General features: G+C 40.6%; 1 protein-coding gene across 1 annotated transcript in view; it reads right to left on the reverse strand.

Annotated features, from left to right (window-relative positions):
* Positions 1 to 12,893, reverse strand: part of FBN1 (fibrillin 1) — a 262,621-nt gene that overhangs the window by 12,334 nt on the left and 237,394 nt on the right. The window contains exons 52-60 of the mRNA XM_084817119.1: positions 12,634 to 12,750; positions 12,319 to 12,438; positions 10,675 to 10,797; positions 8,914 to 9,045; positions 7,154 to 7,279; positions 5,550 to 5,756; positions 3,678 to 3,803; positions 1,459 to 1,581; positions 375 to 491 (exon numbers count right to left, since the gene is read on the reverse strand). Coding sequence (XP_084673245.1) covers positions 375 to 491; positions 1,459 to 1,581; positions 3,678 to 3,803; positions 5,550 to 5,756; positions 7,154 to 7,279; positions 8,914 to 9,045; positions 10,675 to 10,797; positions 12,319 to 12,438; positions 12,634 to 12,750 — 1,191 coding nt within the window. The remainder of the gene's footprint in view (positions 1 to 374; positions 492 to 1,458; positions 1,582 to 3,677; positions 3,804 to 5,549; positions 5,757 to 7,153; positions 7,280 to 8,913; positions 9,046 to 10,674; positions 10,798 to 12,318; positions 12,439 to 12,633; positions 12,751 to 12,893) is intronic.

The raw sequence follows: 12,893 nt of genomic DNA on the forward strand, positions 1-12,893 counted from the left end.
CATATGCCATAGGACTTGGGGGAGGGGACAGATTGGTGGACCCCTGGCTATGCCTTTTCCTGTAAAAGGTACCTCCATCCAAGTGGTCACAAGCAGTGAAGACTGCCATATGCATTCAAGCTGCCATATACGTATGAGCTGCATCACACATGCTTTTTTGCAGTTTAGGCAGGTGGTGCTGAAAGACCCAGACTAGTCAACAGCCAGCTATGTATACACTGGGGGAAACATGTAACAGGTTGGAAACTGGAAGAGATTTGGTCTGCTCTGCTCTGCATTGGCTGTTGCCAATCTAGTTGCCTTCCACTACGATACTGTAGTGTATAGCAGCAGCTCTGGGACAGGAAGAAATCTCCATATTCCTCATTACTTACCAATACATGATGAATGATGTTGTGTAAATCCAGGGGGACATTTACAAGTAAAGCCCCCAATGGTGTTGACACAAAGGAACTGGCAGTTGTGTTGTTTAGTTGCGCATTCATCAAGGTCTGTAAGGAAAGGAAATGCACTTTTCGAGTTCTGCGCTTCATAAAGGCAAAGGAGCAGACAGCCAATCTATATTATGTTTTAAAGAGGCAAATCAATCCAAGCAAGAAGTATCAAGGAACACTGCCCGGTTACTTTTAATGGAATATTCTTTCTGTTCTTCTGAGCCTCATAAAATTATTTTAAGAACATTTCTATACCATCTTTCAGCTCTAAAAAGAGCCCCAAAGGCAGTTTACAAGAACAACAACATTATCAATATGATTCAAAAGTTGAATTGCCGTGTTAGTCTTTGCAGCAAGAACAAAGAGAATCTTGTAGCACCTTAAAGACCAACAAATGCATCAACCTAAGTTTTCGTGGACTAGATGAAATGGCCTCTAGTCCATGAGAGTTTATGCCATAATAAATTCTCTAGTGTATGTACCACAATACCCTGCTGTTTTCAAAATAAAGCATTTGCCCACAGCTACATTAATCTCAGGATGTGTGCATTTGATTAGTTGTGAGTGTTTTCACATTCAAGGTTGCTTCACATTATATCTTTGGCACGTACTCCAACATTAACAAGTTAGGAAATCAGTCCTGGCCTTTTCAATGTATGAATGGGAACGCGCACAAAAAAGTGCTTGTTTTCCATAACGTGACACAATCCACAACCTCTGCATGTGCTTCAGTGGTCTTTTTGTCTTTGCTGAGGGTCAGCAACCAGGCAGTCCTGGGCCAAATCCAACCCCTTGAGAGGTTCTGTCTGTCCCCTTACTTGCCAAATTAAGAGGCAGAAGAGGTATGGAGAAAGTGGAATGTGTGACAATAGAACTTGCTGCCAGGCTACTTAGGAGGTGAGAGTTGAGGGAGTGACCCATCAGCCCTACTGCCTTCTCAAGATGGCCTTGCCAGAAAACCCATTCTTAACCAGAGTTCTAGATATCCCTTCTAAACAACATTTCACACTTCAGCAGCTTTTACCTTTGCAGCTTCTCCCATCTTCTTGCAAGATGTATCCTTTTGGACATGAACACTGAAAACTCCCCTCCGTATTTTTGCAGATAAAATTGCAAGGCTTTGGAGACTCATTGCACTCATTCAGATCTAGAGTAAAACAAAACAAACGCTTTTCACTGAGATCACTACAAATGTGGAATTAATAATTACCACCCCCGAAGTTACCGATTAAATATATATACTGTCCTTCAGTAAAAATACAGTAAAAGCCATCAACAATTCATTAAACAACAGATTAAAAACATAAATAACAGAGTCAGATGTTTACAATGGTTCTGTTGGTAAAAGCCCATTTTTAAAAAGTGTTCAGCTGGCACCAAAAAGACACCAGAGGAGGCACCAAGTGAACCTCCCTGGAGAGAATCCCACAACAGAGAAGGCCTTTGCCTCAATTGTCATTCACCACACTTCAGAACTGTAAATATTAGTTTCTTCTACATTTTTAAATTGAGAAAAGGTGTTTATTAATTTTACATTTACAAGTTCAATATTCAGTTCCTGCAATATGCAGTAATGAGAGGAATAAGTGACCATCATGTCACGGTAAACCATATTTTAGGGTTAAGTACATGAGCAGAAATGTGTCCGCACAAACCTCTGAGTTTGAGCACTGCGCCCTCCCCTCTCCTCTTGCATGGCCAGGAGGCAGAATAAACCAGAATTTAGTCTCACTTTAGCAGGTTCCTGGCTGGTTGTTATGCCCAAACCAAGAATTATAGTTTGAAATAAACACTAGTCAACTGAAAACACAGTTTCAAACCCTGGATTTTTGGTGATTTATCAAAGTAGAGTTTATTTTAAACTACAATTCCTGGTTTGCATGTAATGGCAAGCTGGGAACCTGCTAACTGAAACAGAAGCCTGGCTTATTCCTTCCCTGGACATGTAGTGGGAGGAAAGGGCACGTAAGCCAGACACCTTGTGCAAGTTCATTCCTGCTCATGCAGAAATAAATTCTGAATAACTCCTCCTCCTGACACTGTAGGAGGAGAGGGGAGGTGGCAATGCTCGAACTCAAAGCTTTGTGCGAGCACATTTGTGCTCATGTACATAATCCTAAACTATAGTTTACCATTACATGCAAAGGCAGATGCTGTGTGAAACATCCATCACAGATCATATACCACAGACAGAATCTTTTGTATCAACTGTCATCACCTGAAACATAATACTTCTACATTACAGTCCACACCCTACTGTAAACCATTCTACGTGGCGCTGCTTTGTAACTGGTTTGGAAACTTCAGCTAGTCCAGAATAGGACTGCAAGATTATTAACAGGTACTGGATGATTTGAACACAGTACACTGGTGCTTTAGCATCCGCACTGCCTCACAGTCCATTTCTAGGGCCAATTGACAGAATGTCGCCATTTAATATCTCAATGGTGGGCCTTCTCGATAACAGCACCCACCCTCAGGAGGCAGAAAATGTGGCATGTTTCAAAAACCTCCTGAAAACGCACTTGTTCACCCAGGCTTTCCCTGGCTTGTAATTAAATTAACCATGCTGTTCCATCTTACTGCTCCTTGTATCATTCTTACTGTAATTGGAATTGTTTTAAAATTGTATTGTAAATGTGATCTTAATATTTATATGTGAACTGCTTAAGATGTTATTATATTTAGTAGTATATAAGTATCACACATAAATACATAAATAAATTCAAAATGCTCGTTTTGCTCTTTAACACCCTGAAGATCTTGGTACTGGGTTACCTGAAGGATCACCTCCTTCTCCTACCTGGACTCTGAGATCATCTTTAGAGGCTGTTCCTCAGGTGCCCCCACCAAGTGAGGTGTGATGGGCAGCCTCTGGTGAAAAGGCCTTTTCAGTGTTGTCCTCCCCCTGCCATAATTATGGAATGCCTTCCTTATACTTTTTTCAACCCTAGGTAAATACCTTTTTATTTTCCCAGCCTTTCTAAATCTGTGTACTTCTAATCCATTTAATTTTAGACCTGGGATGTACTTTTAGTGATGCTGTCCATCTTATTATACTGTTGGATTCGCTACTGCTGAAATTTTTATCTTACTTTATTGTTTTATTGATTGCTGATTTGTTACTGTATTTTGATGTTCCATTATTGCAAGCCACCTCAAGATCACTGTTATTGTGCAACATACAAATATTGCAAATAAATCAATCATTTTATATGCATGTAATAAAAAGGAAAAACCTACCTATACAAAGTGTGCCTGTTATATCTGTAATGTAGCCCTCTTTGCAATGACAGCGATACGATCCTCTCTCATTGATACACTCTCCATTCCGGCAAACATCATGAATAACCTTGCATTCGTCAATATCTGCAATTCAATAAATAGGACTATAGAGAAAGCAAGAAAAAAACAGTGTGCCTGGATTCAGTGCTTCTCTTGTGCTTTCACAGGAAACAAAAATACAACTCATCAATGAAGAGACGCACCTTCGATTTAGGAGTCTTGTAAAAACAAAAATACTGAAGCTTTTATGCCATTTCACAATGAAAAGGAACAAGAAACCTTGAAATGAGATTAAACTAATGGAACAGTGACAGACTTGGGAGTTATCATCTAAAGCTTAGCGAACTCTGACCCTTTTTCCACTTGGCTTGTGTCCCAAGTGATGCATTGAGCCATGGCCATTACATTTCTTCTCCCAGCTAGATACGAGAATCGCACAGTGTTATTTATAGCCATACTCTGACCCTTAGGCCATATGTACACCTCCTTCTGCTGCCTGTCTAAACAGGCAGGAAAGTGGGGGAAGGGACATGATGGACACTACAGCAAAAAGCAAGGAACGCTGTGGCACAGGAGACTCCTGCATCAACACCGTTGCAGGTCCCAGTGGTCAGACAATGCAGGTTCCCTAAGCTTAGTTGTACAAGGCCACAAACATCCAGTGGGAATAAAGACTTCAGTTGAAGGAGATAACCATTACAAATAGCTCTGCTTTACTCTCATAGCCCCAGATATTCTGGCATTGTGGGCAAACCGTGCACATGATATACCACCCTCACACTTTCAGTGAATCTTGGAAAATACAGGTCTGGCCATGTAGCCTGTAAGGAACCAAGGAAGCTTCCTTCACTCTCCTCTTTGCAATCCCATAGCTATGGGAGCCCGGACCCTCCACACACAATACACACACTCACTCTGCGTTCCAGCCACCATTCCCAAGAGGCTCCTTATTCCTCCACCTCTGCTGGACACAACTAGCCCTTGGCTCACTGAACTCATTGCCCCTGCCCTCTCCTGCTACTTCCCAGTATACAATGTACATCTATTGATTGACTGTTCCTTGCATCTGCTTTGTGAGGCTATATTTCTGAAAAGCAGGATATGGATTTATTGAATAAACAAAGTACATCTGTAGCACTGGATTCTCCATTTTCCTCTTGGACTCTGCTGTCCTTGAACTACAATAGCAGGTGGAACAAGGAGGCACAGGGAGGGGAAACTCTGGTTGGCTCCTGCAGCATAAAGTATCTTCCAGGATGACCTATTGGGGAGACTAGATCCTGAAACTTAAATGGCCCTTTCCAATCATTTTTCTTGCCTTAAGAACAGCTCAGATTGTGTTGAAGAAGCAGTCCACCTCCTCTCCCTCAGGCCTTATTCACTTGGGCCCCAAAGATCAGCATTCATCTCTGGATGGGCATGTAACGCTTACCGGAAGAATCCTTCCATGGCCAGTGGTGGCGACTGGGTCTTTGATCCAATGTCACCTGCTAGAACATGAGCCAAGCTACATGCTACATACAAATGTGAGATGGCCCTTTTCAAAATGTGAAAAGCCACTTTAGGAGGCAACGTGAGGAGGGAAAACTGCAGGCTAAAGTACCCCCTCACTTCTCTGCTCTCAGTTGCCTCTTGACAAAGCAGATTTTCAAACAATAGAAGGGCTGTTGCACTATAGTTTGGCCCTGTGGTCCATGTCACCTAAACAGATGCTAAATTAAAGCAATGTACCATGTTCAGTTGAATTGGTATAGCAAGTATTTTTGTTTCTAAACAGTCTTTGTTCTAAAACTGCTGATTTTCTCCACCAATTTGAATGGACAGATATACCTGCTCCACTGGTCGTGAATCCGCGGCCAAGAGGACAAAGTTTTTTAAAGGCTACAGTGCCCATGAAGGGGCAGATCTCACAGCTGGGTCCCCATCCTCGCCCACCATCACAGCAGCATTCAGATTTGGTCACAGGGTTCCTGTTGCTTGATCCAATCTGACACATACTCTGTAAGACTTCAGTGAAGCAATAGCCTTCTCTGTTATCTGCAAAGCAAATTAACATCACATGGAAAACGTCAGTAGCTACAACTGGTTTGAGGGGTGGGGTGAACACAGGGAATTTGCAGCAGGATTATAAAAGAAAGAAGAACATACTTAGCTATATTTAAGGATTGTAACAGGGAGAATGAAAGCCAGGCAGCAGTAAGAAAGAGGACACGATGTCTGAAGGGAAGAAAGAAAAAGACATTTAGAGGGGGTGAGGGGAGTCCTATACAGCTAGAACACTCTGTCCTTGCAATCAGACCCAGAGAAAGAAGAGATTAAGAAATGAATAATCAGAGTTAGAACATTCCAAATAATTGTTAGATAGCAGCAGAGCAATTCTGTGCCAGTTTATATAGAAACAGAAGCAGATTAATAGCTAGATCCACATAATCCGGGCCCTCCCATAAATCCAGGTTACCGCTTCATTTGCTGTGAGACAAATGTCTTTCTGATCCATGCTAGCTAGGAGGGAAATTTTATGTGGATGTGTTTAAGGACACTGAAGTCGGATAGGTGCTGGAATAGAGAGGTGTACATATTTGTATTTACTACAGAAGGGCTAGTTCAGATATGCATGTTCATCACCTGATGGCTGCAATGTCAAGTGATGGCATTAAATATGTAAAAGCCATCACAGATCTACCACCAGAGATATGATTTTCATACTACTCCAACTCATCTCAAACATAATGCATTCTGATGGAGTCAGTTCATATATTCAGCCTCCTCTTATCAAGTGTTGAATAATTAAGTTTCATACATACATGTTTGAAGTAGCCCAAAGAATTATTGTTTGCATCATTTAAGGGGCCTCAGTAGGTTTAGGTCCCCTTTCTCTGCTGTTCCCTTAACAAACCAGTAATACACCCAGTAACTTCCCATAATGACAGCTGAACTACACAGTGACTTTCAGGGCTTTTCTACAGGGTTGTTAATTGCTGAATCTTTCAGTTTCGTGGCAGTATTGAAATCCGAGCTCTACACAAGGAGCTTTTCTTTCCCCGCTTTTCCACTACATAACCTCAAGGTGGTTATGATAGAAGCTATGATATATCATAATAGCTCAAATACACGAGAAACAGTGCCATTTTCCCTATTCTAAAATAATAAACCAATTTCCTTGTTCTAAAAACAGTGGGGGCGGGGGGAAAGTGGTCTGAAAGAACAGAAGTGAAACTGAAGGATCACGACATCATCTAAAGAGCCCATAAACAATCGTGAATAAGGAATCACGAGCGCACAATAAATGCTTTGTGTAGAAAAGCTCTCAGCTGAATCTAATGTGCTCAAGTAACAGATTTTCTGCAGGCAGGCAGATGTCACAGACAAGAGATCAAATATATTTAATGTCCTAGACCTGCTCCACCCTTCCTTTTCCTGACTCTAATACCTACCTATGCAGTCATTCTGAGCTTCGTTGACGTTGAAACCATCATGGCATTCACATCGGAAACTTCCTTGTGTATTTATACAGCGTCCATTTTCACACAACCCAGGTTTGGTTTGACACTCATTCTCATCTGTATATTTTTAAGGATATGCCCCAAAATTAATATCATTAGTTTATGTAATTCCACATTTTCCTGAAGAAGCACAAACATTGATTCTAAAATGATAAATGTTTATACTGAGATTTTAAATATGCAGTAGAAAGGCATGGCTCCTTATTGTATAAAATATACGCACTGTGAGTTTCAAAAATTGATCAAAAGAAATGATTTTAAGTTACCATGACATTTAATTTCTTATTTCTTTTTTTGCAGCACAGTCTGTAGCAATGTTCAGTTAACTTTGGGCCAAAGATAACTGAACATTGCTACAGATTGTGCTGCAGAAAATAATATACATTAAATGCCATGGGAATTTAAAATCATTTCTTTTGATCAATTTTTGAAACTCATAGTGAAAAGGGGGGATGGGAAGGTATCAACCACAGGAAAAAGAAGGGAGGAAACCTCCAGGTGCGAAAGAAAGCATTTATTTAGGCTCAACGCATTTTGGAATAAATTGCTCTTTAGGGGCACTCTTGAATGACAGCTCTCAACCTGGTATTAAACTAGATGGGATGCTGGCAATCCCTGATCAGATCTCTTAATCTCTTTTAATTTCATTTAAAAGGAGTTGGCAGTGGGTAGAGTGGGGCTAAATTAGATCAGGACCATGGTGCAGAGAGGTTAACTTTTCTCCTATACCATTTTCCCCCAATCTAAATAAAACCACTCCCAGTTACCTCCTTTTCTTTCTTTTCTTTCTTTGTTTGCTAACAGGGCAAATAGCAGCTTTTGAGAATAAGCACTGGGCAAAGGGTTCAACCTTCCCCCCTCTTCAGCACCATGGTCTACTCTAATTCCCATACATCCAGCTGCTTTTAAAAGAATTAAAAGAGATGGGAGATCCAATTGAAGATCTCAAATACCTTATCTAGTTTGGCTGTCAGAAAGCTGAGGATCTTAACTCATTCTAACTGTGGTGTTTATATGGCATGTGGTGGTGCATATTTCTCTCTGACCACTGGAAGCCCTATTCAGCCTTCTTCCTATAAGAACTTCACTAGACGCTGCTCAAATATGTTTAATAGATTTCTCCACATCCTAACAGCTAGAAACTTGCATTGAAAAAAAAGGAATCTAAGATTGTTCAGGTGCTCAATACCAGATTGCTTGCATAAGAGAGAAAGTCACCTAGATAGCACAAGTACATCCAAGCTCTGGGTACCTCTTTCCACTGTGATTCCTTGAGCATCTTGTGAACTGCTACTCAAATTTCACAGGATTATATGTTCCCAAGTATAAAAAGGAACAAATCACATATACGAACTGTTAACATATAATATTTGAATTGTTATTTGTTCGTGGGAACAGATAGGGATCATCCTCTGTCTGGAACCCATATGACATACATCCTTAAGGTCTGACTTCTATGAAACACTATTGATTAGATCCAAATGAAATTAGTTGTACTTAGGCTCTACTGAAGATGGGGCAAGTCAGGCATGAGTTAAATCCTGTGGATTCCAGTGGGAACTAAATGTAATTGACTTAGTCTGGATCCAACCTCAGGAGAATATTTTTCCGTTAGCCAAATTTCCTCCTGTAAATGAATTTGCAATTAGCATTTATGGGTTGAATTTCTTGAAGATTTCATCTTCACTTACCCATGCAACCTTCACCATCTGGTCTTGGTTGAAATCCTGGCCCACATATGCACATGTATGTGCCTATCAAGTTTTTACATGTCATTAGCTTCGAGTCACAGTCATGAATTCCTTCTTCACACTCATTCTGATCTAAAAGCATATGTATATTGACAAAAAAGTTGATGAAAGATTGAAGTAGCTCATTCTTATTTTTAAAAAACAAAAACATAAAGATATCACCACATTTATTATCAGCCAGTAAGCTTGCCTCTATAATCCTTTAGAACAAAGTGCATACACTAGAAAAATAACAGCACATGATAGATAATCTGTGTTCAGTTTATGTGTATCATTTTTATGCTGCTGATTCTGGGTAGAGGTACATACACTTGACTATTTAGGTTTGAGTTATTTGTGGAATGTGGCCATCTTGAAGATACATTTATTCTCTCATAATACATCTTTATATGGGGTATTAACAGTCCAGATGTTTCTTTAATTTTAAAAACGAAGGTTCACATGTAGGAGTTTGATCACACACACACACACACACACACACTGTGAAAGTAAAACTGTTTTCTTGCTGGAACTGCTAGGATTGGCTTTTTGAGCTCCTCCCCAAAAGGCTGGAAGAGATAGGGAAAACCCACAGGCTAAGAGAATCTCCCACTGAAGATGTGGCATTGCAGTTTGCAGTGTGAGACAGTGTTTCAAATGTCATAAAATGCAACTCAGTCATTGAATGTTACTTCACAAAATCTGACTCTGATTAAGTAGTTTGACTATTATTGTGATTCAGAGGGTGTGATTCAGAGCTAGAATTCCCAAATGTAGTATGTCCTTTAACTAGAATGTAGGACTTTTGAGGGTGGAGATTCATCACTCCTTCTAAGAGTGAACTCAAGTGGCAAGTGCTGACAGGACTGAAGTGAAAACAGGACCATTGGGAAACAAGAGGGAGGTATCAGCAAGCTCAGGGTAACCCTGAGGTTTGCAGGAGTACAAAACATCTTTTAAAAGAAAAATCTAAGGAGATCAAAAAAGAAAGAAAAGAAGCAAATACAGCCCAACGAGGTCTAAGTTTGCTCGAAGATACAGAACATCAGGTGTCAACTGGAAAAGAGAAAAAGGAAAATCAAGGGAGCAGGGGGAACCCTGAAGTGACTTGCTTGAGTCCTTAACAGCTTATAGTCTCTTGACTAGGGCTGGCTGGAATGTGGAAAAGGAGTACTCCTATTAGGAGGCAATGATATACATCAATATTTTGTTGCAGGTCTCACCTGTATTCAATAATACTGAACTCCCTGCAAGGCAAATTTAGTTTTAAATCTGTAGAAAATTATTTTTTTAATGCAAATTTGGGAAAGGGGTGTATTTCCAATTTTGGGGAAAATTAGAAATTTCTGTTGGCGTTGTATTCACTGAAAATGAAAATCCTCTGATAAGAAATCTTGTGAAAATCCTTAAAGAATAATTGTGTTTTAAAATGGGTGGCGAAAGGGGAAAACATGTTTGCTCCCTTTGTGTTTGTGGATGTTTCCCATTACAAGCTATACTTAACAATTAATGAGCTAGGGTTTTTGCTTGATTGTCTTCTCCAGTGTAAGCAAGAAGCAGCTTTTTATGATTATGCCAAAATAGGAACTGCTGGTCTGAAAGAAAAAAAGTATTTCATCCTCACATAAAACAACAGTTTGATTAAGAAGAGATTTTAACTGATATAGTTCCAGCTAGTTTGGCATTCTTTTATAATCAGCAGAGGTTTTCTAGGAATCTTACCTCTGCACATTCGCTTATCTTCTCGGAGAACGTAGCCAGCAGGACATTTGCATTCGTATGATCCATAGGTGTTCACACATCGGAAGGCACAAAGAAGTGGATTCTGAGCACATTCATTTACATCTGTATATAAAAATGAACAAACCAAAGATCCAAAATGAATCATGAAAAGCAGCACCTAATAATTGCTGTCATTTTTTTATGCCTTCCCTCCTGCTCTAAAAAAGCAACAGGTTTCAAACAGTCTCTCCTAGACAAGGGACCTGAAGTGCTCTCACTGCTGCTGTGCAAGAGATCTGTCCCTTCCCCAGAAACAGTATGCCATTCATTCACTTTCACAATCCTTAATATTTCCCAAGCATCAGAAGAACGGTGAAGAAGTGGATTAAGGACCGTGCTGTGTCATTGGCCTGGCTCAATGCACACTTCAACCATTCAAGGGCCCCAGCAAGTGCCCAATCTTGTAGTCTGTTGCTACCACTCATTCTTTTGGCATCTCCACTCTCTTGAGATTGAGTCTGGTAAAATAATCTCTCTCCCACTCCTATGGTCATACCACCAGGTTCAATTCTCTGCACTGCCTCCATCTATATTTTCTAATACACTAGTGAGGGGCAAACCTACCCACCTTGATTCAGAATGGGCTGGACCTTTCTGAGTCTTTTTTGAGAATTCTTGGGGAAAGGCTTCAGGCGTTTTCTGAGAATTCTGCAAAGTTCAGTTACGTTACGAATCAAGGGTCATTTCCCCAAGTAGTTCTCTTCCAATTCAGAAGCATGTTCATATCAGCAACAAACCCAGGGACATGTTGTTTTCCAGGGCACCTGAATACTCAAGTATGTCAGGTGCCCTGTAAGCTACATGGAGTTCCCAGGGCGGAATGTTCCTGAGTACTCAGGCCCCCTAAAAATCTTTTGTCTCTCGCCCTGGAATACTGGTTTTCAAAGTTACAAGCACCAGGAAGGAATAGAGGCTTTGCAGGGAGGCCTCCCCATTGTTGCTGTAAAGTTTAGTTTAAGAAAAAAGGAGCAGGGCTCAGGGGTTTGCAGGAGTGGTTGAGAGGCTCACAAGGAGGTCAGGGAAACAAATGAATCTGGTCCTATCATATTCCAGATATCATCAGGAGGGCAATGGGATTTCTGAATTTTGGAACTGGGCTTGGGGGAAAATGAGCCATTAACGGGGTTGAATTCCAAATCAAGCTGAGGAGCGTTTGCCTATCACTACTACTACTGACTCAAAACAAAACAAACAAACAAAACTAACCCCAATTCTCACTTTTCCTTTTCTTCTTCTTCCTCTTTCCACCCCATGCATCTGCTGTCTGGTCCTTTTACCTTCCACCTATACTATCATGCTTCTCCTTATTCCTAGCATGAAACACTGGACTTACCCACCAGCCATAAAAGTTTGTTATTTTACTCCTTCCCACTGTTGAGAAGAGATAGCTTCATCAGAATTCTGTACTCTCAAAGGACTGTATGTGCTAGAGATGGACAATATCTATCCTATACTTTATTCCTCTACAGAGCTACAGCAGAGTTTCCCTGTCAGTAGAACAACAGACTATTGAGAAGCACGGATGTCTGGATGAACATGCTTTCTGAAGAAGTCCACTCAACCATCCCTGGAGGTGGCACTTGCCTTCACATGTCACCATTGGTCCTGGCTCAAACCCTTCTTCACAAGTACATTCGAAGCTTCCAATAATGTTCTTGCAAGTTCCATTTCCACACGGGTTTCCTACGGAGCACTCATCAGTGTCTGGGAACAGTAAAAACAAATAAAAGAAAAGCATAGTATGTGTTACAATAGCCTGAAAGCTGCAGCTCCAGTTACCTGCAGGAAAACATATTTGAAAACACAGGAAAAAGCAGGTTTGACTGGATTTACTTAGTGCCTGTAACCTGGAAGCTCAGGAAATCTAAAACCAGAATAAAGAGTAGTGCCATTACTTACCTACGCATTCAGTTCCTTGAAGCAAGTAACCAAATGGGCACTCGCAGCGGAAGGAGCCATCTGTGTTGATACATTGCCCAAACTTACAGTTGTCTGCATCCAGACATTCATCCGCATCTTAGCCCCAAAATTAATCAAATGGAAAGACAAAAGAAACACTTATTGAAGAATCCTGTGCTGAATAATCCCCAAATTGCATGATATAATCAATAAATGCAAAAAAGGAGCAACAGTTTAGTTGAAACGACAGGTGCTTATGT

The sequence above is a fragment of the Heloderma suspectum genome, chromosome 11 (assembly GCF_057233095.1).
Source record: "Heloderma suspectum isolate Gila_16-S chromosome 11, 16-S_ref, whole genome shotgun sequence".
Lineage (NCBI taxonomy): Eukaryota > Metazoa > Chordata > Lepidosauria > Squamata > Helodermatidae > Heloderma > Heloderma suspectum.